Raw genomic sequence first — 27,595 nt, forward strand, 5'->3', positions numbered from 1 at the left:
ATAGTCATATTTTTAAATCTAAAAATTTTATTTTTGATAGGCATCTTTCAATCCAACAACTTATCATCTTAATGACTTTCTTGGATTTAATACGTGACTCTCCATTCTTCCACACAAGATTGGCTACATGGACATCGAGAAATATAAATATTAATGAATCGCTTGTTTACGAGGAATGACTAGTAGCATGTTTAAATAGATGATAAGTAGAATCACTTATCCTTGATCTGTGTGCCAAGATGAAATATGACTATAAAAAATATATGGAGAAAGTATAATATAAGATATTGTAAAAGTTACACGGTCTCCAAAACTAATCTTTAACTTATAATTTCTCATATGCTATAAGGTTTGTAGCAACAAAATTATAATCATATGAAAGTAAATTTAAATGTCAATCTAATGATATAATTTTTAACAAATAAAATTCATTTCATATTACATTAAATGTTGGTCAAATGTTTTAAAAGTTGAATCTTGAATACGTGCACGCGTTGTATTATGAGATGGAGGGAGTACTATGGACCTGTTTAGTTGATGAAATGAAAATTTTTGGGTGTCACATTGGACGTTTGACCGGATGTCGAAAATGGTTTTCAGACACGAATGAAAAAACTAATTTCATAACTTGTCTGGAAACCACGAGACGAATCTTTTGAGCCTAATTAATCCGTCATTAGCACATGTGGGTTACTCTAGCACTTATGGCTAATTATTGACTAATTAGGCTCAAAAGATTCGTCTCGCGATTTACATGTAAACTGTGCAATTAGTTTTTCGTTTTATCTATATTTAATGCTCCATATATATGTCTAAAGATTCGATGTGATGTTTTTGAAAAAGTTTTTGGAAGTAAACAGGCCCTATCTCTATCTCAATGTAACAACAGGTATAATAATAGACTAACCAACTATAAATATATTTCGATAAGATAAAAGAGTACAGAGAAGAGCAGTGGGCTACAGATTTGTAGCTAGATGTAGCACAGACTACAAGATCCAATGTGTGTATGATAGGTGGGACCAGGTATTAACAGTGTAGTATATGTTTATAGGTAACTATTGTATGAATTAACTAATTTTTAAATTGATTAGAGATAATTTGGAGTTAGTAGTTGGCCATATTATTAAACTTGTTCTAAGTGCAGTTGTATATTTCGTTGTCCAACGTTTGACCGTCTGTCTTATTTAAAAAAATTTACTCCCACCATTTCATTACAAGACTTACGCGATATTTTTCTAACTTAAAGTTTAAAGTTTAGTTAAATTTATAGAAACATAGCAATAACATCAAGCATGCATAATATCAAAATATATTAAACGTTAAATTTAGTGGAACTAATTCGGTTCCGTAGGAGTTGCTATATTTTCTTTAAATTTAGTTAAATTTATAAAAGTTTGACTTAAAATAAAGTCAAAACGTCATACAATATAAAACGGAAACGAAAGGAGTAGCTCTTTCTAGCTTGGGGACTTGTCCAGATTATTAGTCACCTGACTAAAGTTATAGCCAAAAACAAATCAAAAAGTTTCAGTGAAGGCGGAACTTCGATTGATTCGAAAATGCACCCGATAATAATTGGATTTTTCATGTAATCTATATAGTAGAAATAAAAACTTGTCCACATCATTTAGAAAACAATAGCCTTTGGACCCGATACTTGATCTCACCATTACATTCAGGTTATAACAACCATGCAAGCATCAAGTATATATACTTGTACATACCTACATGGTTTCATGCTAGAACAACCGATGTAAAAGTAAAACGAAAACCACAAATTTGCTGGTCGCTAAAATATATGTCACACTTTCGTAGAAATGTAGAAACTTTTCTCTGAATCCTACAGTACCCTCCAATCCAACTTACTCCATTTTTCAGTAACTGATCAAAATACCCATTTTTTTAAGTTACTTGAGTCTTTAGATCGCGCTAAGATTTGTGAAAGTAGAGCAACCCCCTACCCCACCCGTAGCGCCTTCCCCGGTACACCACATGTGTGAGGCGAGGTGCTAATTCACCTCCTCCAGTGCCACTCTCCTCTCACTGCTCGGCCTCGCTAGTGCCGGAAGGAACCAACAGCTTTGGTGAGGACCCCCGGTTGTCCCTCCTCTCCTACATTCCTTCCTAAGTCATACACACAGTGGCGAGTGCCCTTACCATGTTGTTCTCTCCATACGTTTCCCTCAGGGTAGATCCCACCGTCATCTATGCCTCCTAACCACTCCAGATCTAACGCCCCACTGTCAATTTCGCCTAACGCCTAACCCTCCCTTTCAACCCCACAACTCCATTAGTGGCTCCACCATCTTGTCGCATGCCTATGTCCTCTGCCCATTGCTAGTCCGACCACCGTTTGCCGGCCATCCCTCTAAGTCTTGGGAAACCCCTCTTCACCCAACTCAAATCCTCTCCAAATTGACTCCCACCCAAGTTTCTCTGTCGGAGTTTTAACGTTGTCACCACCAGCAGGATGTCACTGCTGCCACCACCAATAGGAAGTCACTACTGCTCTCGCTATCGTGGCTGGTGAGTCTTCTACCTCTCCTTTGGTCAGAGATTAAAGACGATTCCCTGGCAGTTGGATTCTAGGGAGCAATGTGATATGACTAAGAATTTAGTCACCTGAGAACTATTAATTCTCTCTCTCCAATATGAAGATGGTTAGAAAACAATAGAGGGATTGCTTTTTTTTATTTAAAGTACTACTAGGCCTTGCCGGCTTGCCCAATAGTAATATATTAATATAAAAGAGTATTATTTCCAACACAAAACAGGAATTATAAAAGTTGTAACCAGCTATGCACAGAAGAGCTGAGGGCCTAATTCATCCTACAAACATAAAGAAAAATCTCATTCCTAAAGGCAGCGAACCAATGATCTTCATCACACAATAAACTATCAAAAACTTTCTCATTTCGTTGTTTTCAAATTTGCCAACATGCAAAAAGACATGATCTCAAGAAAACCTTTTCTAAACTGAAGTCTTATCAACACCAACATATGGCGCATTTCCAAATTAGTATTCCACCTAATTCCAAGACGATCCCAACAACTCTTGCTAAAGGGACACATGAAGAACAAATGTATCAAAGTTTATTCTTGGACCTTTACACCAAGCACAATATAGATATGCATCGTCAGGGGCACAATGCCTTTTGTCTAACAAATCTCTAATATTCAATTTGTCCTATAGAAGTAGCCACATAAACACTTTGATTTTTTTTTTACATATTTAGTTTTCTTCATTCAAATGAAAGGCCTTGGGACCGAAATACCCATAAATTAAGTTAGACATGTAAGGGTTACGTATTACTCGTAAGGGTTAGTTCTTATCAGCTTATACACTCGGCCACTTGCTCGTTTATCGTGAGCACACTTACTGAACTGCTAAATGATGTGTTTCGTAAAAAAATAATATGAAAGTTTCATTCAAAAATCAAATAAATATATTTTACATATTTGACAGAAAAGCCCACAAAAGATCTTGAAATTTTTCTACTGTCAGATTACTTTAGTGCACACCCACTTAAACCTAACCCACCCTTCCTCTTCCTCTCAGCACAGCCATGATGAAGGTTCGAGCACTCGATGCCAAAATTGCCACCACGCCGCCGCTCAGCCTCGCCGGTTGGCCGGAAGACATCAATGGCACCGGCGTGCCCCCTCTCCCCTGGTTTGGCTTCTCCACCCTTCACTCCCTCCTCCTCCTCAAGCTGGCGCCACGCGAGGTGCCCTCGGTCTGCCATCGGATACGCCACCAACAGCCGCGGCCTCCTAACCACAAACTCGTTTTGCCCCCATCACCAACGCCGGTCCACCACCCTTCTCGACCCCATGGCTCCGGTGTCTCACCGTCTCTGATGGCCATCCCTCTAAGTCCGGTATTCTTACCCAAACCCTCACCCCTTGCCCCACACCCATCCCAACCCGGGACCCTAAACCCTAACTGCATTGTCTTCGTCGAGGTCACGATGATGTTGAAGTGGTCATTGGAGCTGGTGGGAGAAGGATAGTGGGTTACCGGAACACAAATTGCGAAACAAATCCTAAGATAATATATTTGCAAGACTCTAACCCTAAATTTCCGTCGAATGACATTTAGCAATTTCAATATATTTTTAAGTCTATAATAATTAATACTTAATTAATCGTGTGTTAACCCAACTTCATTTAACGTGCCACAAAAATTTCACATCATTCGCTGATTCGAACGCAGCCATAGTCATTGGCGCGTTCTCTCCTTTCACTCTCACTCTTTCACTTAACGACTTAGGGTGTATTTAGATCCCAAAAAATTTTGGTAAAAAATGTCACATCAAATATTTGGACACATACATAGAGCAATAAATGTGCAAAAAAAAAACCAATTACACAGTTTATATGTAAATTGTAAAACGAATCTTTTGAGCCTAATTGCGCTATGATTTGACAATGTGATGGTACAGTAAACATTTGCTAATAACGGATTAAGTAGGCTTAATAAATTCGTCTCGCAATTTACAGGCGGAATCTGTAATTTATTTTATTATTAGTCTACGTTTAACACTTTAAATGTGTATCCCTATACTTTAAAAAGTCCATATGCTAACAAATTTTTGGCCGAACTAAACACAGCCTTAACGTACAAAAACCTAGTTCGTCTATGGCCATCAGTCGCTCATCAGGCCATGGTGACAAACGCACTACGCTTACGCTCCACAGTAGCAGTAGATGTTAGTAGTAATGGCAGCTCCAGCTACTTGGAGTTAGAGCAGTGATGGCGCCAGCTCGGGCTCAAATTGACCCGATTTTAATGAGCACGCCACCATTCGCTGTCGATCTGTGTGTTTGTGTGCGTCTTTGAGAAATGAAAACGAGCCTAGACGTACTACTCGATCCGTACCACAATATAATGATTTTTAGTTTTTATTTGCAACGTATTCAATTTCTTTTAAAATATAAAAAACGAAAAGTTATGCTTAAAGTATTGTAGATAATAAAGTAAGTCACAAATAAAATAAATAATAATTTTAAAAAAATTTAAATAAGACGAGTGGTCAAATGTTGTAAGTAAAAACTTAGAATCTTATATTATAGGACGGAGGGAGTACATTCAAGGCAGGCAGCCAGCAGCAGTTGACCCTAGCGATTTATTGGCATCCATGTTCCGATCCCTCCACCTCACGCAGCTCATGCATTCTCGCTGACCATCCTTCCCGCCGGTGCGCGCCACTGCACTCTCGCCGTCGAGCGATAATGGGGAGCTGCGTGAGCAAGAAGGCCGCCTCCGCACGCGCCGGCGCCGTGGCCGATAAGGAGGCGGCGGCGCCGCTGCCGCCTGAGAAGGAGGTCGTCGCTCTGCCGCCGCCCGTGGTGGTGGAGGAGGAGGTGAAAGAGGTGCTGTCCGAGACGGCCGTGCCCGTGTCGCGGCCCAGGCCGCCGCCGGAGCCGGAGAAGGAGGTGGTGAAGCGGAAGGAGGAGGAGGAGGAGGAAGCTTCGGAGAGCGCGTCGGTGGCGTCGGCCACGGCGGAGAAGGCCAAGGCGAAGGGAGGGGGTGAGGGTGAGCAGGAGGTGGAGCAGAAGGCGATTGGCGGGATGGAGAAGGGGAGGGCGAGGAGGAGGACGCCGGAGCAGAGGAGGCCCAAGGAGGCTGCAGGCAACGGGAGGGCGAGGTCGCCGTCGCCCGCGTCGGCGCAGAGGAGGTATGGCGGCGGCGAACACCTGGCGCCGCCGACGCGGCCACGGCGGGAGCAGCCCGCGGTGGTGTCCGGCATCGGGTGCCGCAGCGGCAGGTTCTCCCCGTCCGCGGCGAGGAGGGCCGCCGAGAGCGCCGTCAGGCGAACCAACTCCGCCAGGGAGGCCGACATGATGCTGCCGCATTCTTCCCGGACGCCGGCAGCCGCCAAGCGGTCCCTCAACGGCAATGGCGGCGCCTACGGAGGAGGCGCAGCCAAACGGGACCCCGGCGAGCGATCCGGCCGGCGGACGGACTCCCCAACATCCAAGCACATCCCGCCCGCCTCGCCGGCAGCGAACGGCGCCATCTCCCGGCAGCAGAGCCTCAACGGCGGCGCCACGCGCAAGACCGCGAAGGACGACACCACCCTCGAGCAAACCAAGCCGCAATGCCACGGCGGCGGCGGCGGTGGCCGGTCACCGGAAGAGGCAAGAGACGGCTCCGACGAGTCGGCATTGGAGGAGGAAGGGCACGAGCAAGAGAAGCAGACGGCGGAGGGCGGCGCGCTGGGACCGATCAACCCCTCGGTGGCCATGGAGTGCTTCATCTTCCTGTAGCCGCCCACCATTTCCGATGTCCAATGTTCTCTTGCTCTCTCAGTTAGCGTCTCGCTAACCTTGCTCTGTAATTCGTGGCAATTATTGCCGTACCATAGATTGGATGATTGGAATGGAAGGTAGCCATTGTGTGTCACTTTGTTTAACATTCATCCCCCTCTGAATCACGTGTGTTCTGTTCTTGTTTTACCTGCGACCTGTGATATGGAGATGCCCGGCGGTTGGCCGGTCGGGCGGCCGGCAGGCGTCGAGCCAGGATCGGTGGAGCCCGATGTTACAGTTTTTCACGGTGGTCAGTCGGCATCCCAGTGCGGTGCCATACTGCCATACTATACGTTGATATATAATTTTTGAGGGAACAGGCAGGGAGTTTCTTGCAATTCATTATCATTATAGAAGAAGAGAATTGATCCAGTTTATAAAGGAAATCGGACCTAAAAATCTTAAACGGCACGGTTAATTTGTGAAAAACTGGCGAAAACCCTGGTATCGACAGATTGAACCTAATAACTAAGTACAGCCGTCCATCAAGGGAAAACTTATAAAACGATGCCTTCAAGAAGGACACGTCGACTGAACGGCGACATCACCCGATCCTACAAATCTAGGTTTTCACCCGGAGAACCTCTTGATATGGAGTTAAATGAAAGCTCCAATAGCAACGCCTTTAAGAAGGTGAACGGCGCCTGAGAGCGTCGCCGTTACGCATCGGCAAAGCCGAGCAAAGGTTTTCACCTCGAAGTCCCATCCAAACAAAGCAACCGCAAACGGAAGCTACCAAATGCCACCTGCACACTGAATGTACATGTTCTATGCGCACAACCACCTGCACACCGTTGATGACCTGCATAGCCACCACGACGGACCAGCGGAGCTCGCTGGCGCCACCTGGACTCCAACGTCGTTGGTCCGCACTAGCGTCACGCCAGGACGCGGGGAGCCGCCGGATCTGGGCCTACGTGACCAGATCCAGCCATCCCCGTAAAAACTTCGCCGCCAGGCTGGGACGAGGCTGTTGGCGCCGGTCCGAGGACGGAGTCCGCCGGCGCCAGGACGCCCCAGATCTGAAGATAAGAAGGGAGGGAGAGAAGAGAGGAGGAAGAAAGGGAGAAAAGAGAGGAGGAAGAAGGGGAGGGAGGGAGACACTGCCGCAGCTGGCACCACCGTCGCCGGCAGCCTCGTCGGCGGCGGCGACGCAAGTGGAACACGGCCGAGGCCCCGCACGCTCAGGCTATCGCCTCCCGTGTCACCTAGAGCGAGCGGCACCGGAGTCAATCACCCGGTCCCTCCCAAAAATGAAGAGGTCACCATCATCCATGATCCATTGTCGTCTCGTCGATGTAGGTTGCTGACAAATTAAGGAACATTGACAGATATGTCATTGCTCGACCCATTGGTTCAGGGAACCGGAGGATGTATTCCCTGTTCAAAGTTCAAACAATAAAATCCAAACATTCTTCTCTTTTAAGTTACTTGTTAATTTTATTTAAAGTCAAATATTTCTAACTTTATAACCATTAGTTTCTAAAATAATTACTACATAGTTTAACATCCTAAGATTTTTGGTTTCCGATTCACCATAAGAAATATTTTCATAATATATAATTTACATGTTGTTGCACTACATAATTTATAGAAAATGATAGTAAAAGTTAGGAATGTTTGATTTAGAAAAAAAAAATAAATGATAAGCAATTTGAAATGAAGGGAGTAGTTAGAAAAAAATTAACAACATCCATACAGCATAAATGTATCACTCTACAAAATATTAGAAAACGATTTACCTCGCATATCCAGTGCACGACAAAATATCAGACGCTCCATTTAGTAGATCCCACCTAACCCTTCTCCCCCACTTTTTTCTCCCCAATGATCAATACTACCCACTCATTTTTCCCTCTTCTTCCCATAGCCACCAGAGCGGCTAAGAGACGAATTGTTGAGACCATACCTGATGATCAGCAGGACGCAACGCATCACATCATGAAACTCGAAGTGGTTGAGGGTGTCACTATAAGGCCTTGTCCTTCCAATCATACTACTTTTGTGTCAACCCTTTTACACGAAGTGAGGATAAATGTGTAAATGGGGTGCTTTGTGTAAGTAGGTCCGCTTGCCTTGAATGGCAGGGTTGCATGGTTCTGGAGGGCGGGCTGTTATATTCTTCACACCTTGCATGTAAGCGGAATTGTGGACTACTACCAGAGAGGATGAAGAAATAAAGAAATAGATCTATTCCGCTTTTTTTTTAATTTAGATGTTTCAGCTCAGCAAATTAGGATGTTTCATTAGTTAGAACAAAATGATGTAGTGGGCTTTTTAATGGTGTTTTTTTGCCTATTCAAAGCATTATGTGATGTTTCAATACGTCATAATGTTCCATATTAATCTATGTTGTCAAGTTTTTTTTTAATTTTTTTATAACTATTTAAATGACATATAACCAATGAGAAAACATCCCCTCGAGGGATAAAAATACATATCCCACTCACATGTGACATGTCATAGCCTTATCTCTTTCTCCTGTCTCTTATCTCTTTCTTCTCTTTCCCACGACCACACACAAGCTTCTCCCTCGATCTCTCCTACAAGCCACACACGAGCAACGCAGCAGCCTCGGCCCCTACGAGCAACAACAAGCCGACAACGATGGTGGCGGCAACCCCGTCCGACGAGCAACGACCTCAGGCTCATCGAGTAGTGAGAGAAGCAACGGCCTCGGCCCAACGGCAAGCAGTGGCCTTGGCGAGTAACGACCTCGGTCTCATTGAGCAGCAGGAGAGGCGACAACCTCGGCACCGATAGCAAGCAACGGCCCCAGTGAGTAGCGACTTTGGCATTGTTGTGCGGCAGGAGAGGCAACGGCCTTGGCACAGGCAGTGGCGACCCCAGTGAGCAGAGGCCTCGGCCTCGGCAGGTAGCAGGAGTGGCGGCGTCCTCGTCCTCAGCCTCGAGCAAGCAACTAGGTACGGCGGCATTGGTGACCTCAGCATGTTGGTGATTTTAATTTCTTTGGTTGTCACTGAGACCTGAATGGTTCACATATTTTCTTTTTTATTTAGTTTTAAATTTTTTTTTATTTAGGTATGCATCTGGGCATGCTGTGGGTATTGATTTGGGTATCAATATGTGATTTGGACAGAGCCGACTCGAATTGAGCTTCTTTCTGTTTTGTGATATAAATCGAGGCTTAGGAGACACTGGCAATGTGATCCTATTAAGGTTGGCTGGACTTTTGGATTTGTGTGATTTTTTTTTCTTTCCTTGTTTTCCCTTTTCTAAGTAACTATAGAGCGTGCACGTGCAACGCACGTTGATACATAGAATGACAGCTCACTGAAAATTCAGTTCATCCTTAGACCATTCTGTAAAGGAGAAGCTTAGCTAACCGTTTCTTCAGCTATGAAATGATAAATCAAAATAAACAGAGTGATGTAAGTTTAGATTGATGGACCTACAAGATTTAGAACAGTGCATATTTCGAATTTTAGGAAAATATGAATATGAACACTTTTCTTAGAATGACAGTAAGTGAACATATTGATTTGATAAAATATTATAGTTACACCGTCACCATCATGCTCAAAATGAAGCAACAGGGGTTGTGCCAGCAACAACCCTTCCCTAAGCACATATCCCTGTGTCATCGGTGTGCCGATTACAACTGGAAAAAAACAATGAGCAGCTGCAATGCTCGCGCCACTTGATCTAACCTTTTTTATGCAGTCTACTCCATATAAGTTGACGTAAAAGCAGGGTTTCATAAACCACTTGAATTTACCTAAATTACTCCCCATAATGAAAAACAGTACACAAATGTATCCAAACAGTTGATGTATTTGATAAGCTGCCTATGGGATCAACCTTTATGTAGATGGTTTGCATCTTTACGGTTCATGTCCTACAAGGGGAATCAGACTGATAAGTTATCAATTCAAGGAATATGAACAACCCAACGCAATCCATAAAGTACACTTTCAAGAACCTCAATCCATATAAAAGAGCCCTTTAAGAGAAACAAGCAATCCAACAACTTCAATAATGCCAAATCTAAATTCTTGAGGACAGTGGTGGAGCCAGGATCTATACTCGAGGGGAGAGGGCAAATTAAGCTAAGTACCATGATTGTGAAAAAAAATACATCAAAATTCAAGTAAAATTGAAGCATTTTACGTGAATAATCAATCATATAAATATACCTATATTTTTTGACCATACAGAAGAATATTTTCATACATATTATTTATTATTCGTTACATACATATTTTCTTTATTATTTTAGTGCTTTTATATTAAAGTGGAGCGGTAAATTAAAAATTAGAGCTTACGAGGTAAAAGACATTAGCAGTCAACAACGATACGTGACCATTGGAAGAGCTGACCTTTCTAACTGTCCTTGCATTCTAACATGTTAACTTGTTGCCTGCTTGATTTGCTCTAAAGTTCTAGCATTGCAGAGACCATGGAATGCCGAGCCAACTACCATGACAAAAGACATGTAGGGTTATACCTCCAGCTTGTTTTGGCCTGCAAATCTAGCCCAACACACCAAAGTGCTTAACATACTTAGTAGTAGGTCCTACAACAGAAACACACATTGAGGCCAGGCCCCCCTGTCTTCGCCGTTGCTCGAGGGAGATTAGATAGAAACACATAATAACACATTCAAAAGGTTGTTAGATTAGAATTGTGCTTAATCAAACAGAAATTAATTATTGAATGCATGCATCTTAGAGCAAAACAAGGAAACATAGGTAATTCTTATTATTGAACAAGATGTAGTGAACTCATGTTGGACAAGGTACAACGTATTGGTACTACGGGGAAACTACATGGTACTACAGGGTATGCAACGCCCATAAGCAATATTAAACAAAATATGTTGTGTAACCAAGATCGTAGGACTAAAGGGATAATTTCTGAAATAAGAGCAAACCTAGCAAGTTCAGAATTCCATTCCATTTGTTTCTTCAATCAGTTTAGCCTTTTATGATAACAGTAGCTGGACAATAGCTTTTATGATAATCAGTATTTTTTGGGTGGGTTATTTCCAAATAGCCCTCAAATAGCTCACGCTTTTGGTTCTTTTTGGGTTATTTGGGCTATTTGAGGGAGGGCTAGCCATTATGTAGTACTAGTATACTCTCTCCGTCCAAAAAAAACCTAACCTATAATGAAATGAGATATATTTAGCACAATGTGTCAACCTCGTTGTACTAGAATATGTCACATCACATCTTAAGTTTTTTTTTACTGCGGGAGTAATTAGTAGTAGTACTCCATATTTGTTTTGTTATTATTATTTTGTGAGAGAGAATTAAATTGCTACTAGAAACGAAGAGGGAGACGGGTAAGATGGGCCGTGCTGAGCCTGGGCCTGTGGCAGAGAGAGGGAGAGAGATATATGCGTCAGATGGAACCCTAACTGAAAATCCGAAATCCATCCATGTCCATGTCCATGTCCAAGTCGATGTCGTTCGCCGGAACAAGGATGATGGCCGCGGCGGCCCGGCGCGCCTTCCACTCCCAGCCTCCGTCCGGCCCCCTCACCGACATCGCGGAAGAATCGCAGGTTGAGATCGTCTGTTTGTTTGGTTGGTTTTGGGGATCGATCGATCTTTGGTTGCTGCTCATCAGTTGATTAATTGAATTGATCGCTAGGTGATCAGCTCCCTTTATGAGGTGGCAAAGGCGCAGTGGCGGATGCAATGTGATTCATGGGTATTCACCTGAATACCCATAGAATTTTCCAAAAAAATAATTATATATAGGTATGTGATGCATATATATACAATCATACATAAGAAGTGTAGTATGTGCAGCCCAAAGGAAGAAAAGCCCACTTATTAATAGCAGCCAGCCCGTAGATTCCCTCTCCCTCACCACCTTGGCCCAGTAAATAGGCCCATTGGCCCAAAACGGGAGTAAACCCTAATCAAAATCAATCCCCAATCCCAGTCGGCTAGAGGACCAGACGCAAGGGCGGCGGTGCTACCTTCTGCACGCTGCGGCTGCGACGGCCGACGGCGACGGGCAAGGGGTGCTCCGCGCTCGCTGCTTGGGCGCCTGGGTGGTCGGGGTGACGCCGCCGAGCCGAGGTCGCCAAGACGCCATCGCCGACCGGCCGACGCCGAGGCTGCCGGCCGCGGCGGCGCCGCCGAGCGGCCGAGGTCGCGAACTCGCGAGGCGTCGACGGCATTTGCCGATTTGCGGCGTTGGCGGCGATGGCATTTGCTGCAACGACGCGACGGCGTTCAGGCATTGGCAGCTGGTCTGCTACTGCTACCCGTGCTGCTGGCCCGTGGTAAGATTTCTAAGCATCATTGATTCATTTGCTTATAAACTAAATTAGTTTGCCTATCAATGGTAAGATTTGAATAGAAACTGAGATTTGAATTATAGGTATTGAATTTGAAAATGAAGAAGAAGAAGACAATAGATTTAAAGTCTCTGTGGGAAAGATCAGCCAAGTCGCAGAAGATAGCTTCCACCACTGTTCCAAAACCATTAACTATTGAAAGTGAAGTTCAGATTTCACAAAATGTCCCTTCTAATCCTATTCAACTACTACTTGAAGCACCCAGTGCCCATGATAGTGATACATCCCCAAGCGTGCAGGTAGAGAAAGAGGAAACCAACCCAAGCACACAGCCAAATAGGGCAGCAAGTCCAGCAACTGGCCCAAGAACAGAATCATCTCCATTGTCCCCAATTTCAGATGATGGCGATGATGATGATGATGGGATTTATGATGTTGATTTGCTTCCACGTGATCCTGCACATAGGACTCCCATCTCAAGCTATGATGTCAATAAACAAGATGCAGTCAGAAGGGGATTTGTTGCATTAGGGCCATTCCAACCAGATCATGAGTTCCCACAAAGAGACATTGGAGGTAAACGTCGCTTCAATGCTCGTTGGTTTAATGAATACAAATGGCTAGAATATAGTGTGGAGTTAGATGCTGCCTTTTGCTTTGTCTGTTACTTGTTTAAAGATCAAACTAGTCTCTCTAGTCATGGTGGAGATGCTTTTGTGAATGAGGGATTTAGAAACTGGAACATGAAATGGAGGTTTGATAGACATGTTGGTAGTATTAACAGTGGTCACAATCAAGCTCAAGAGAAATATGAGTTATTCATTTCTGGTAAACAATCAATTAGAGAGTCATGTGCTTCCAACACTGAAATATATAAAGAGCAATACAAATCCCGCTTGACATATTCACTCAAGTGCTTGAGGTTTCTCTTGCGCCAAGGGTTAGCTTGCCGTGGACATGATGAAAGTGATGATTCACATAATAGAGGCAATTTTCTTGAGCTTTTGAATTGGTTAGCCCAAAATTTTGAAGAGGTCAATAAAGTGGTTCTAATTAATGCTCCAAAAAATTGCAAGATGACATGTCCTACCATTCAAAAGGAGATAATAAATTGTTGTGCTAAAGCAACTACTAGCCTTATCATGCAAGAACTTGGTGATAGTTGTTTTGCTATACTTGCCGATGAATCTAGTGATGTGTACCAACAGGAACAATTAGCCCTTTGCTTGAGGTATGTTGACAAAAAAGGAAGGGTGGTTGAGAGGTTTCTTGGGATTGTCCAAGTAGAAAACACTTCTTCTTTGACACTTAGATCTGCAATTGAATCCTTGCTTGCTAGTCAATCATTGAGCTTTTCTAGGGTTCGTGGGCAAGGATATGATGGAGCTAGTAATATGAAGGGTCATGTGAATGGTCTTAAGAAACTAATTATGGATGAATGCCCCTCTGCTTACTATGTACATTGCTTTGCACATCAACTTCAATTGACCCTTGTAGCAGTCGCTAAGGAGAACTCAGATTGTGTTTGGTTCTTTGAGCAACTTAGATACTTGTTGACTGTTATTGGGAATTCTTGTAAAAAGACACACATGCTTCGTGTAGCTCAGGCACGAAGAATTGTTGAAGCGTTGGACGTGGGTGACATTGAAACTGGTACAGGTTTGAATCAAGAGATGGGCTTGAGTAGGCCAGGTGATACTCGTTGGGGATCTCACTACAAGACTGTTATGCATGTTATCTCTTTGTATCCTTCAATTCGTCAAGTTCTTTTCAAGGTTGGAAAGGATAAATCTCAAAATGCAGAGGCTATACAAGCTCAAACTATGTTGGAATCATTTGAGTCATTTGAGTTTATTTTTATGGCACATTTGTTACTGGCTATATTTGGGTACTCAGATGATTTAAGCAATGCACTGCAAAAGAGGGATCAAGATATTGTTAATGCAATTGAACTAATTTATGATACAAAGATGCAATTGCAGCTATTGCGAGAGGATGATGGATGGGAATCTTTTCTGAAAGATGTCACTTCTTTTTGTGCGAAGCATGGCATCAAAGTTGTTGATATGGATGGCTTCTATAAGCCGGTTGGAAGATCCAAAAGATTCTTCAAAAAGGTCAAGAATTTCTCTCGCTTCCATGTTGACATGTTTATAAGCATCATTGATAGGCAACTTCAAGAGCTTAATGATAGGTTTGATGAAGTAAACACGGAGTTGCTTCTTTGCATGGCATCCTTCAATCCTATTGATTCATTTGCTGCTTATGACAAGGAAAACTTGGTTAAGCTTGCTCAGTTTTATCCAAAGGATTTCACAGAAACAGAGTTGTTACATCTTCCCTTTCAGCTTACTCTCTTTATCAATTTTGTTCGTAGAGATGAAAGGTTTAAAAATGTTAAAAATCTGGTTGAGCTTTCCACCATGCTTGTTGCAACGAAGAAGCACACCGCTTATGAACTTGTTTACAAGCTTCTTAAATTGGTCTTAATTCTTCCTGTGGCAACTGCTAGTGTAGAGAGGGTGTTTTCTTCCATGAATTATGTCAAGAACAAGCTAAGAAATAGGATGGGAGAACAATATTTGAATGATTGTTTAGTAACCTTTCTGGAGCGTGATCTTTTTGTGCAAGTAACAAATGATGACATCATTTCTCGCTTCCAAGCCATGGCTACCCGCAAAGTTAAATTGTAATTTGTTTCAGTTTTCATGTAATTCATTCAAACCATTTTATAATTTAGACATTTTTACTATTGTGCTACTGATTGTACCTTTGAACATGTCATTATCAGTTTACTACTATGTTGTTATGCTAGTATTTGTACTTTAAATTTTTCCACTCCAACCTTTTGAGCTCTGTAAGAATTTTTTTCCAACTTTGAATACCCTTTGTTGAAATCCTGGATCCGCCACTGCAAAGGCGAAGAATCTTTCCCGGGTGCCACGGCAGTTGGATCCTTCGACGCGGGTGCACATCGCTCTAGATATCGAGCACAAAATCAGCATGATCAGGATCGGTGCTAGTCCTTCCGAACCGCAAGGATTTATTTATTTCTTAAAATATACTAATACTCTCTTTATTTCTAAATATTTAACGCCGTTGACTTTAGTTTACTAGCACCCTGCCCGAGATTTTATTGAGGAAAAGGGGATGGCGTCAACGAAATTTCTTGACATGGGTTAAGATAAACATCAATCTTCCGTGCGATATTATGTAGGAAGTTACTAATCTGACCCAAAAGAAATAATAATACTCCCTCCATCCCAAAGAATAAATCCTAGAAACGGATGAGATATTTACTTGTACTACGAATCTGTACTGAGAAATATCTTATTTGATTATAGGTTCTTATATTTTGGGACGGATGGAGTAATAAAAATAAGCTTTAATGACTCACTCACCGAAGCAACAGGTTCAAATGATCGACAGCATAGATGAAACCCATTTGTGATTGATTCCAAAATAGAAACCTGAATAATAGATAAACTGATCAGTCATTAGCATAATCTACTGTACTATTCTACCTTGAATTATGGCGCTTGTCAAGGACCGCTATATAGGTGTATGCTAGTACTGATCGCTGACATTTACAAACTAAGTAAAATGATCAAACTCCTTTCTGAACCTAAGCCAGCAAAACAGACAACGTTGATCATTTTCTGTTGAATAGCGTCCTCAACAAGCGGTGCATTTTCGGTCGAGCATCTTGAGAGAACGCAACACAAGAGAGAGCGATGTTTCAGGACCGACAAAATCTGCTGTGGATAGCAACTGAATTTCTGGAGACCGAACGACTGCCCCATCTGATCAGGGGCTGCCTGAAAGACCAAGAGCCTGCTTGCCTAACATCGTGGCCGTGGGCCAAGCAGTTTTCTCTCATAGATAAGAATATCCTGCTCTTAGCACCGGTTTTCACTTCGTGTAGCAGATGCCATCACTGACCGATGGTTTCCCAGTCAAAAGCTCCAGCAAGTTGTCTCCAAAACTATAAATACTGGCAGCCATCGCCAACCTCATTGTGTATGCATATTCTGCAATCATAATTCAACAGAATTTAGTTTCAGTACATATCTGATATCCCATAGATTTCGGCAAGTGTTATCCGCTAGATGACGGGAGGGGGATGGGGGAAGAAGAAGGGCGGGAGAGGCGCTGGGAGGGGGAGGGGATTAGGTGACTGGTGCGCGGGTAGGGGTGGCGCTGGCAGCAGAGGACGTGATGTCATGATAGGAATCGGATGCGGATGAAGCTCAGAGAAACGACGGACGGAAAATCTGTGGCAATTGGAAAAATACGAATTTTTTTAAGTATAGGTTAGATATGCATAATAAAAATGATGATACGTATGATGAACTAAAAATTGATCTTGGTTTGCGTTGCAGATCACTCCGTGGGGACATTTGGTTTGACAACTGTTGGGCAAACAATCTTTCTTTAGTTTGTCTTTTATCCACATTGTTTGGGGTGTGTGAGGCTCGAGCCAAGGAGAATCAACAGTCTGACCATATGTCCTCGTCACCACCCTCGTAATAGATTATTATGTGTAAAATCATGAGTTCAAATGGATTTTATTAGATTATAGTATAATATGTACGTCTTGTTATCTTCATTATGATTTTACTTCTTGTGGTATTTATGTACTCCCTCCTTTTCACAATGTAAGTCATTCTAGCATTTTTCACATTCATATTAATGTTAATGAATCTAGATAGATATATATGTCTAGATTCATTAACATCAATATGAATATGGAAAATGCTAGAATGACTTACATTCTGAAACGGAGGAAGTATTATCAGTACCAGCCTCCTTAATTTAAACCTTGTGTGTTCTTAATGCATTACTACCTCCTTAAATTTAAGCCTTGTGGTCTTTATTATTAGTACCTCAGTAATTTAAGCCTTGTGGTCTTGATGTACTAACCTCCTTAATTTAAAAGCCTTGTTGTCTTGATCCATTAGTACCTCCTTACTTTAATTTGTAGGCAGTGTCACAACTTAAGAGTTAAGAGTAACTTTAAGTGGTACAACTATATGTTTGTCTCGAACTTTTTTATTTGTGCATGACTCCATGCACCCAAATACAACTTGCTCACTTACTTTCATGATGCCTTGTGGTGAACTGTTTGCTATGTTGTTAAGATTGCTGAAATATTTGTGGTTAAGACGCATCTTTGTTCATTGTTACCGACAGTTAATTGATGCTTTATGAACCTCCTATTCTCAAACAGCTTCCTAGCAAGATGATATCTTGTTACTTTTTTTTTTTTTTGCCTATAAGATGTGCTTGTTTTCCTAGGTGGCTGGGCTGGTGCCAAGCGCCTAGTCATTCTTGGTGGCTGCCAAGCTTCTTGTTTGGTGTTATTCGTGTTAAGTGATGCATAATTGCGATGAGCAGGTGCTTTTGTTCGAATAATGGTTCATACTGCAATTTCCATCGGGTGTCCTTTCAGCAGATATTTCAGTGCTATTGGTTATGATTACCTGTTGTTATTTTGCTCCGACGTGTACAATAAAATCGCCGAGGCTGAGAGCCTTTATGAGGCGCAAGCACAAGTATAGCAATCACCTTATAGTATCACCCTTATACTAAGTGGAAAAACAAAACTTTGTACACCGTAATAACCCCTCAATTTTTTTCTTTAAACCGTCTGCTTTATATCCTAATAACTCAATTTTAGTATCACGCTTACTATGGCAAATGCTGTGACGAGAAAATGTGGAGTGAAGCTGAGATTTGTAGGTCAGTGCCTGTTTAGCACAGCTCCATCTCTTTTAAAGTTAGAGTTCAACTAAATAGTTTCAGCTCCACCTAAAATAGGAGCGGAGTTAGGTAGAGTTTTATCATAAAATGAACTAGAGATGTGAAGCTAGGTTTAGACAGCTGCACAACTCCACTTCAGACCAACTCTTATATCTAAATTTAAAAATTTGAGCTCTAACAAACAGGCTGTCTGTACTACTACCCGCTTGATTTTGCAAATGCACTACACGCTAGCTGCTTTCTGTTCCGGGGTTCGAACGCGAGCTGCTCGATCAGCTGCGAATGACTAATGTAATTTTGGAAACGGATGCTGAATTCTTGTCTGCGCGCATGCCCTTTGCGCCATGTACTGCTTCCTAGTACTGTCCTCGGTCTTGTAAACTTGGCCAATGTCTAGATTCCACCTAAAATTTTACATCATGTTACATTGAACGTTTGAACACCTGCATAAAATATTAAATATAGGCTAAAAATAACTAATTGCATACATTGTGAATAATTTGCGAGATGAATCTTTTAAACCTAATTGCTCTATGATTTGACAATGTTATGCTACAGTAAACATTTGTTAATGATGGATTAATTAGGCTTAATAAATTTGTCTCGCGGTTTACTGACAGATTATATAATTAGTTTTTTTTATTAGTGCCCAAACACTCTATGTGACATCCTATACAATATCCGATGTGGCATGTCAAAACTTTACACCCCTAATCTAAACACCCCCTTTGTGTAGCACATAGTTTTGCTGCATATGGAATCATGTCTGCGGACTCGCATGAGTACAGGCACCCAACTTTGTATCTGATCGTGTCTTCAGGGATTCACCTGGAGTTAGTCTCTGTATACACGGTGAATTTGATGTTTCTATATTAAATTACAGTGATTTAAGATTTTAAATTTTTTTATCTATATTAAGATTATTTAAATATTATCCACGTAATTGTAGGAATACCCAGCTTCAAAAAATCTTGAAATAAAGTTGTGTCAAAGAGGACTCTGTAGTGATGGTTAACGAAGGGCCATTTTGGTTTGATACCAAAAACATGCCCTACTAATTTATTGGCAAATGTAAATAGTTTGTGTTAGTTTAGATTTTAGGTCAAATATTTGGTAGTGCCCCTATCCTATTTGGTTATATTTTAGAAGTTTCTTCACTAAACTATAATAATATTCCTTTATATTGGTAGCAATCCAAATGTTAGCTAAATAATTTTACCCTATCAATATTTTAGTAGTGCCAAATTTACCTAGAGTGTGATATTACCAATGAATTGATAGGGTAAGGAACCAAACAAGCCCAAAAACCTCAGCTTCAAAAGAAAAAGAAAAAAAAAGAAGAATAGACTTCGCATACATGATGATCATCACCTGGTAATACAAATCGCCAAAGGATTAAAGCATCACCAACATAATGTATATAATCCACCCCAAAATTTTGTTTTGGTTTCTTAAACTGAAAATAGAAAGTGAACTCATCTCTTTAAGAGAAAGCCTAAATAAAAACTAAAAATGGACCATTCTTTTAAACTACCAATAGAAATCTCCCATTCCATCAAAGATCAACGCTGATCTCCCTCCCCAACGCCAATTTCCCCCACCACACCATCCCATGTCAGTTGTTCTTTCCCTCTCCCCTCTATTCCCCACTGTTGCTGCCCCACCTCTCCCTACTTGCAGGGGCGGATCTAGAAAAAAATAGTAGTAGGGGCTGAATAAACTACATCATCATAAATCAAATCTCCAGTCCCTACATCTTATGAATCTATGGAAAAAAAATAGTGGGGGCTTAAGGGGGTCTGCACTGTCCCGGAGGCGGTAGTGGGGTCTCAAGATCCCCCCCCCCCCCAATTGTGAGTCCGCCCCTGCCTACTTGCCCTCGTTCTGCTAAAAAAATAGGAATATGAGTCGTCGAAACAACTTCCTTCAAATGCTACTAGACGATGAGTCTTCGTCGGATGACGACGATGAATTAATTTTTGAGGTAGTTGAAACAGTGTATGATAGTAACAGTTTTACATTTAGATGCAAAATTATTTTGCATCTAAAATGTTGAAAATGATTTTCATAAATTAGAAATACCAAAATTTTCCAACTAAAGACCTAGGTGAGTCTAATATAACTTGTGCCTATATGAAACTTTGTGAATAATTTAAACATTTTTCCTTTCTAACCCAAAATAAAAACATTTTGGATTTTACTTGCATTGCATAATAGGTCTTATAAATAAAATGTAGGGAGTGGCAAAGTTCTTCAATCATGGCCACACCTAGGAGGGGAAGCAAGGAGTTGAATTGAAGATGGGGGAAGAGAAGCTGTGAAGTGTTTTACAAGGATGTCGAGCTTGCCACCGTAGAGGCTGGCGACCTCGCGGAGCATGCGTTCCGGCTGGTCCCGGACGGAGACGTCGCGGACTGAGCCGGTGACGCGGAACCCCCTGCCCTCCCACTCCCTGAGGCGCTCGCCCAGCTCGGCCTCGTTCCTGGAGCAGATATGCACGGCCGCCCCCAGCGCCGCCAGCTCGTCCACCACCGCATGCCTGCGCATGAATTCCCCGCGTTGATCGTAGAAGCAACAGAAGGCTCCGCGGCGGAGGTCTCACTAGCCAGCGAGAAGGGGATAAGTGTGTTGGGGTGAGTATCCGATGCCGCCGGCAGGGTTTTAAATTTTGAAATTGCTATTTCTGTCGAGGACACTGAAATTTTAGAAATTTCGAATTTTTTTGACCGAAATTATTTAAAAGTTTAACTGATTTTGAATGAATTTGAATACAATTTGACAAATTCACAAAAAAATTGCAAAAAAACGAAAATTTCGGGCGAGATATGAGCTTGCCGGTGGGAGGGCAAAATTAACGAAATTTCAGAAATTTTGCAACGAAATTTCAAACCCTAGCCACAGGTGTCGCCGGTAATGAGGGTCCTCTTGCTGGCCGAGGGGCCATCTTCCCGCATCGCCGCTGGCCATCGCCTTAGTACTGTGGTTCCTCTTTGCTCTAGCTATGGCAATCCTGTCCCATCTGCAAACCCATCTGTTTGCAGGAAGGATGGGGGTATTTTGCGAAGAAGTCCTATATCGGATCTGTTCTTCGGAAAAAACTCTTCGAAAATATATACTGTAAAGTTTATATAGTGTACAAACCTAGAAACTAACATTGGATAAAAATTGGACATATAAGATTTATTCACATCACTCTTAGTAAATTTTTCACTATTTGTAATTTTTTTATTAAGAGTATAAATTTTACTCACGATAATGTGGAGAAATTTCATACGTCTATTTTTTCATATAACGATTGTTTTATATTTAAACTACTTATCGGTAGTTATTCGGTTGTTTTGTGAAAAACAACAGAACGCGGTAAGCCTGTAATGATCAGAAATTTTCACATAAGGTCTCCAGACTCGGGAGTCCGGCCGCTATGATCGATAGCGGTCCGGTCTCTACTACTCTCTCCGTTTCACGATGTAAGTCATTCTAGCATTTTCCACATTCATATTAATGTTAAAGAATCTAGACACACACACACACACATATATATATATATATATATATCTATTTAAATTCATTAACATCAATATGAATGTGAAAAATGTTAGAATGACTTACATTGTGAAACGGAGAAAGTATCAAGCTTCCTCCGATGAACCGTGGGATGCTGGTCAGAGAGAGTTAGCCTGGAGCGTTGGCCAGTTCGGACTTCGGAGGATACAAAAAAGTATCTAAATTCACAACACAACCATTCTATTCATGTCTTCTTCACCAGCAATATCTGTTCAATCTCCAAATAATAATAATAATAAAGAAAAAAACCTAATTAAACAACATCTTCAGTTCACCTGCCTTTAGCGAGGCTTCGGTTGGCTTTGTCTGTAAGAGCTTGGTCGATCGCTGCTGTAATCGCTGCTAGTGTTTCCCTGACTCCCCGGCGCTCTTCTTGATCGTGGCCCGATGGACTCACCCGATTCCATGATGGAACTGTAGGTATCTTCTGCGTACGTAGTCCTAAATATAGAGTTTAGATCTTCTCCATGCGTTTGTGCTTGCAAGTGCTTCAGGATCTGAAAGGAGAAAAGGAACTTCTTGTCACATATAGGAGTATCAAATATCAGTTATTTGGTTATGTAGTTATTGTTCTATTTTATTCTGGAACAAGGCACTACCACTACTTGTACAGTTGTACTGAAGGTTTAGCAGTTTCGGTGTTTCAAACTCAAAACTTTTCAGGGAAGGAAACGAACCTGAACCATGGATGGACGCAGATGTGCTGATTGGCGCACGGCAGCGGCGGCACACTCCATCATTCGCATCATTTTGTTTTCATCATAATCATCTCCAATATCCGGATCAACAAGGATATCAAAGTTGCCTTCCTCCATAGCTTCTGAAATCAAGGGTTTTGCCTGAAGAAGCAAATTCAGAAATGTTCTATCAGGCTAGACATCAAAGTTCCTCTTAGAACTACATTTATTGGAGTGAAGGAAATGTATTAGATGTCAAGGAATGAATTTTGTCAAGATTCAAGAACTTCTTTTTGTTAGAAACTGACCCAACCAACTAACGTGCTGTCCATGTAAGACTCAGATGACTGAACCGGCAGCCTTCCAGTTATCAGTTCCAAGAGGACGACACCAAAAGCAAAGACATCGGCTTTGTCAGTAAGTTTCCCGCTAGACAGGAACTCTGGAGCAATGTACCTGCAGAAAAGAGGATTTGCTATGAATACAATGAGGGATAATATATACTTGTGCTATAGATATTCATGTTCAGAAATTAGAATGAACAAACTCGGAATACATAGGGAATGCTGAAGAGAAGTACTGACCCAAATGTGCCCATTATTCTTGTGGAAACATGGGTGTGGTTTCCTGGTTGATACTTTGCTAGACCAAAATCTGCAACCTGCAAAGGATCAAGACATACTGAGTATAGGACTGTGCAATATAATGGCATATTGTTTGCAATTCAAACTTGTCCTGGGATTGCTTCAAAAAAAAAACTTGTCCTGGGAAAACCAGATCTTCTTGAAACGTTGAATAATATGTGCAGAGAGAGTAGCTTGGGCTCAAAACCATGATCCAGAAGAATATTGGATGCCTTGACATCACGATGTATAATTTTAGGAGAACCTGAATAGTATAAACGGACTTTTTCGTATTAAATCACAGTTCAACACTAGATACGAAACTGAATATAAGTGTATAACGCGAAATGGATGGGTGGAGTAGAACTAACAGTCATCGTGTAGATAGGCCAAACCCCTTGCAGATCCCACAGCAATTTTCCATCTTTGCTGCCAATCCAGAGGTGGCCACTTGTCCCCTGAATTAAGTTCAACAGTAACATGATCAGATCAGAGTAAAAAACCAAGACTAAAAAAACATTGACTAAACAGTCAACGGATGCATTTGACAGAAGAAAAAACAAATATGTAAACCATTAATTTTTTTATTCATTTTAGATGTAGACATAGGTTTTATACCGTGTAAATGCGTGTCGAGCGTCTTGTTGGGGACGAACTCGTAAACCAGCAGCCTGTCGTTGCCGGAGATGCAGTATCCGACGAGGGAGACGAGGTTCCTGTGGTGCACGCGTGTGATGATGTCCGCCTCGGCGCGGAACTCGCGGTCGCCCTGCTTGCTCTCCGTCTTGAGCTTCTTGATCGCCACCTCGGTGCCGTCCTGCAGCCTCCCCCTGTACACGCACCCGAATCCGCCCTGCCCGATGACGTTGTCGGGGGAGAACCCGCCCGTCGCGGCGGCCAGCTGGTCGTACGAGAGCGAGCCGCCGTCGATGGAGATGGAGTGCGGGCGCTCGGAGCCGGCGTCGGAGAACGTGCCGCCGCTGGTCTGCGGCGCCGTCGGGTGGTGGTGCTGCTGCTGCATGAAGACGAACGGCAGCGGCGGCTGGTCACCTGCAAGCACCAAAGTGTGGTGGATATCTCCGACGACGACGACGACATGGACGTACGTACGTACACGACGTCGAACGTGACAAGAATCACAAGATGCGCGCACCTTTGTAGTAGGGGTTGGGGTTGTATAACATTGGCGGTGGTAGCGGAAGCGGCTGGGCCTGTTGCCGCCGCCGCCGCCGCCTCCATCGCCGGATCCAGAGCGCGAGCACGCACAAGCCCAAAACCAGACCGACAACCCCAGCGGCCACTTTGACGGCCACGGAATTCAAGAACGAGGGCGAGCCCGTCTGGGGTGCCGCGGGTGCCGGGTCGGACGCCGGGGCCGTCGTGATGATCTCGGTCACGGCACGGCGTGCTCTCTGCCCGTGGCCGGAAGAGATGACGACGACACCATGCACCGTCGTCGGTCCACCGGTGACGGTCACCAGGGCGGCCTTGGCGCGATCCACCACGTCATAGAGCCTCGCGAAAGCTGAAGGCTCTTCAGGGGGTACATACTGAGGCGGTGGGGGTACGAACGCTGCCGGCCGTGCCATCTCGGCCGGTTGGGAATACCGGAAACGCGCCCACATCACCCCGTCTGCGGTTGTGCGTGTGCCCGGCTCGGTGCGCGCGAAACGGAGGCTTTTATAATGGGTTATGGCGAGAGATTTTTAGGTAAAAATATGTTAAATGTAATTATAGTATAAATATAGTGTAATTACATACTAACTATGTTTTTAATAGATCACATCGTTGACTTTTGAAGATATGTTTAATCAATTCGTCTTATTAAAAATTTTATGCAAATGTATAAGATATAAATAATGTTTAAAATACTTTCAATGATAAAATAACTCGCAACATAATAAATTATAATTACGTAATTTTTTTATTAAGACGAATGATAAATGTATGGCAAAAAGTCAGCGGCGTCTTCTATTAAAAAACGGAAATAATATATATGTAATTTAGCTTCTTAGGGCATCCACAATATAGTCTAAAAGTGGTCCATAAGCAATACAATATTTGTTTCAGCCACCTAGCAATATTGTGGAACTAGTCCATAGCAAAGAAATAACAAAAACTACCCATAAGCATATAAGCATATGGGCTACCTTCCATACTCGTAAAGGAAGTCGTTTAGGATAATGTTTAAGTCAAACATTGGGAATATAAATCATGAATAACTCTCAAGTTGTTGAGTTTGAAAATGTAAAAAATATATGAATAGATTTGTCTTGAAAAATACTTTCATAAAAGTATACATATATCACTTTTTAATAAATATTTTTATAGAAACAAGAAGTCAAAGTTGTATTTTGGAGACTGTGTCGCTGTCTAAAACGACTTCCTTTATGAGTACAGAGGGAGTATTATTTGTCTCTGTCCTATCTATATGGACTATTTTGATATATATATTGTTGTTGCCATTACAATATAAATACATGCTAATACCTTTTTCATGAAAAATTTGATGACACAGAACTCCGTTTGTAAGCTCTCACTCCTGTCTCGCTGAGCTGGGCTGGCGGTTTTCTCCTCAACTATGCGGCGCGTCATGCCTCTGTTTCCGCGCGAAAACAGAGTGCAAGTTGCCACGGGCTGCACACGAAAGCGGAGACGACCACTCGGTTTTGGAGGTGGGAACAGCAGAGACCCACTGGAGGCATCCACCAATCTGCGGTGTTGGTAACACCGTAAGTACTCCTACGTAACAATGACAGAAATGAGCGTGGCAAATCCGTGGGCCGAACGGCTGGAGACGGCAGCACGGACCGGGACTTGTGCTATCATCCAAAGTCTAGGTTTAATGTGTTGGCTAGTGTGTATAGGAATGAACAGTTGTCGCTGTCCAGAACAATGAGTTGACGTTCACTTTTCAAGACATTAAACGTGTAATGAGTAATCAGGGCGCTCTATCGTGCGAGGGTTAAGTATTAACAAGTCAAATTCAATGATGACCTTCATCAACGTTAAAAACTGGATAAGTTAACTAGCTGGCCATTGTCAGCCCAGCAGTTGTGCCAGTAGATCAGATACTGCCAATATGTAGAAGCGTGTGTTTATACTACGTCGTACAATTGCTCGTATATATATATCTTGAGCAGCCCATCGTTTTACAATTTAATATGTTGATGAAGTACAATACTCTCTCAATCCTAATATAAATATAACTTTGTATTGATGTGACTGTATGCTCAGCTTTATAACTATAGAATATACCATATTTGTACAAGGTTTCACTTGTATTGAGACGGAGGGAGTTGGAGGGAGTAGAGTTCAACTACTTTAGTAGGTAAAACTATAAGAATAATATGTAGGCCTAGAATGAGATAAGTTCATGGGGAAGGATTGGGATCCTTTGCATTAGAGTACAAAAATTTGCACCATCCATTCACAATCAATTCACTAAACGAAGCATTTTCGAGACTTCCGCGAAAGTCTTCTTTTAGCTTGAGTTCATCAGCCTGTTGGCGTTCCATTTTTTTTCCGCTTATTACCATCTTCTGAATTAGGTAGAGTGGGAGCACTCGACAAGACATCTATGACAGTAGAGGCTCTTCCTCGTTTTCGGCCGGACAATTCCATAAATAGAATAAAAAAAGTAAATAAGATCAAGTAACCAGAAGAATTGTGAGAAATAAATCAATTTATTAAGTTGAGACACATCGAGGGATAAAACATTTCATACTATCATAAGTTGATTCCAGTTACAATTGAATTTATTTATTATTTTTGTTTCTTTTTATGTGAGTAAATTTTATTTTGGGCCATGTATTTTTACCCATGTTGCAGCTTGGGCTAGGTTTTAGTTGAGTTTTTCACCTTAGACCACTTAACATAACCATTTGTTTCATCCTGGACCATAGCCGCTCATCTTCTCCGAGTCCAACAGGCGATAACCCATCACCAACGTGCCCATTCGAACAAGCATTGGCGGCAGCGGCGGTTACTGATGCGCTTATTTGATTTGATCACAACACATTAGCTTGGTTGCTCCATGCTCCACAATCCCAGCCGGCCAGCCAAGTTACACCTACAACCAAATGGGCAATGGAACATGGCTTCCGTTCACTGAAGCAACAAAAATTGATGCAACATCATTAAAATTAGAACAACTCAAACCATACATTTGTGTTGCCTCTGTCCCTAATGTAAGCATCAACAAATTACTAGTTGCTATTTGAATCGATTCCCTTGCCTCGCCTCGCTGTTGTCGCCGATCCGCCATGAGCTCGCGGCCTCGCCCTCGTCGACGGCTAGCGTAGTGCATCTTGACAACACGGCAGCTGAGAGGGACGTGATCTAGCAAGCCAAAATGGCCCTCATGGCCTAGA

The 27,595-nt window shown here is 42.4% G+C and overlaps 4 protein-coding genes across 6 annotated transcripts; 2 read left to right on the forward strand and 2 right to left on the reverse strand.

The window, feature by feature from the left end:
- Positions 1-3,569: 3,569 nt before the first annotated feature.
- LOC127766318 (uncharacterized) lies at positions 3,570-6,555 on the forward strand. Its single transcript, XM_052291395.1, has 2 exons — positions 3,570-3,740; positions 5,080-6,555. Exons 1-2 carry the CDS (start codon positions 3,570-3,572, stop codon positions 6,274-6,276), a joined length of 1,368 nt encoding a protein of 455 aa, XP_052147355.1. The 3' UTR covers positions 6,277-6,555.
- Positions 6,556-11,993: 5,438 nt separating this feature from the next.
- On the forward strand, positions 11,994-17,050 carry LOC127765887 (uncharacterized). Of its 3 annotated transcripts, none has more exons than XM_052290855.1 (3): positions 11,994-12,580; positions 12,679-14,712; positions 16,978-17,050. In XM_052290855.1, the coding sequence occupies exons 2-3, from the start codon at positions 12,694-12,696 to the stop codon at positions 17,002-17,004; spliced, it is 2,046 nt and encodes a 681-aa protein (XP_052146815.1). In that variant the 5' UTR covers positions 11,994-12,580; positions 12,679-12,693; the 3' UTR covers positions 17,005-17,050. The 3 variants fall into 3 exon arrangements, with proteins under 3 accessions (XP_052146815.1, XP_052146816.1, XP_052146814.1); XM_052290856.1 differs by lacking the exon at positions 16,978-17,050 and having other exon boundaries at positions 12,679-13,171; positions 14,198-15,374; XM_052290854.1 differs by lacking the exon at positions 16,978-17,050 and having other exon boundaries at positions 12,090-12,580; positions 12,679-15,374.
- Positions 17,051-18,422: 1,372 nt separating this feature from the next.
- On the reverse strand, positions 18,423-24,851 carry LOC127766061 (proline-rich receptor-like protein kinase PERK15). Its single transcript, XM_052291085.1, has 10 exons — positions 24,376-24,851; positions 23,841-24,272; positions 23,594-23,680; positions 23,390-23,487; positions 23,184-23,260; positions 22,908-23,055; positions 22,600-22,761; positions 22,198-22,419; positions 21,968-22,080; positions 18,423-18,762 (listed from the first exon to the last, which is right to left on the reverse strand). Exons 1-8 carry the CDS (start codon positions 24,845-24,847, stop codon positions 22,204-22,206), a joined length of 1,692 nt encoding a protein of 563 aa, XP_052147045.1. The 5' UTR covers positions 24,848-24,851; the 3' UTR covers positions 18,423-18,762; positions 21,968-22,080; positions 22,198-22,203.
- LOC127766319 (senescence-associated protein 13-like) lies at positions 19,726-21,031 on the reverse strand. Its single transcript, XM_052291396.1, has 2 exons — positions 20,628-21,031; positions 19,726-19,729 (listed from the first exon to the last, which is right to left on the reverse strand). Exons 1-2 carry the CDS (start codon positions 20,903-20,905, stop codon positions 19,726-19,728), a joined length of 282 nt encoding a protein of 93 aa, XP_052147356.1. The 5' UTR covers positions 20,906-21,031.
- Positions 24,852-27,595: the final 2,744 nt, after the last annotated feature.

The sequence above is a fragment of the Oryza glaberrima genome, chromosome 3 (genome assembly GCF_000147395.1).
Source record: "Oryza glaberrima chromosome 3, OglaRS2, whole genome shotgun sequence".
NCBI classification, from domain to species: domain Eukaryota; kingdom Viridiplantae; phylum Streptophyta; class Magnoliopsida; order Poales; family Poaceae; genus Oryza; species Oryza glaberrima.

Excerpts from the sequence above, each read along its gene's own strand:
- LOC127766319 (XM_052291396.1), bottom strand. The coding sequence starts at position 20,905 with ATGCGCAGGCATGCGGTGGTGGACGAGCTGGCGGCGCTGGGGGCGGCC.
- LOC127765887 (XM_052290854.1), top strand. The coding sequence starts at position 12,694 with ATGAAGAAGAAGAAGACAATAGATTTAAAGTCTCTGTGGGAAAGATCA.
- LOC127766318 (XM_052291395.1), top strand. The coding sequence starts at position 3,570 with ATGATGAAGGTTCGAGCACTCGATGCCAAAATTGCCACCACGCCGCCG. Across the intron at positions 3,741-5,079 it reads CGCCACGCGAGGTGCCCTCG|GACGGAGGGAGTACATTCAA; the intron begins GTCTGCCATCGG and ends CTTATATTATAG.
- LOC127766061 (XM_052291085.1), bottom strand. The coding sequence starts at position 24,847 with ATGTGGGCGCGTTTCCGGTATTCCCAACCGGCCGAGATGGCACGGCCG. Across the intron at positions 23,681-23,840 it reads GCTCGACACGCATTTACACG|GGGACAAGTGGCCACCTCTG; the intron begins GTATAAAACCTA and ends AACTTAATTCAG. Across the intron at positions 23,056-23,183 it reads AGAATAATGGGCACATTTGG|GTACATTGCTCCAGAGTTCC; the intron begins GTCAGTACTTCT and ends TCTTTTCTGCAG.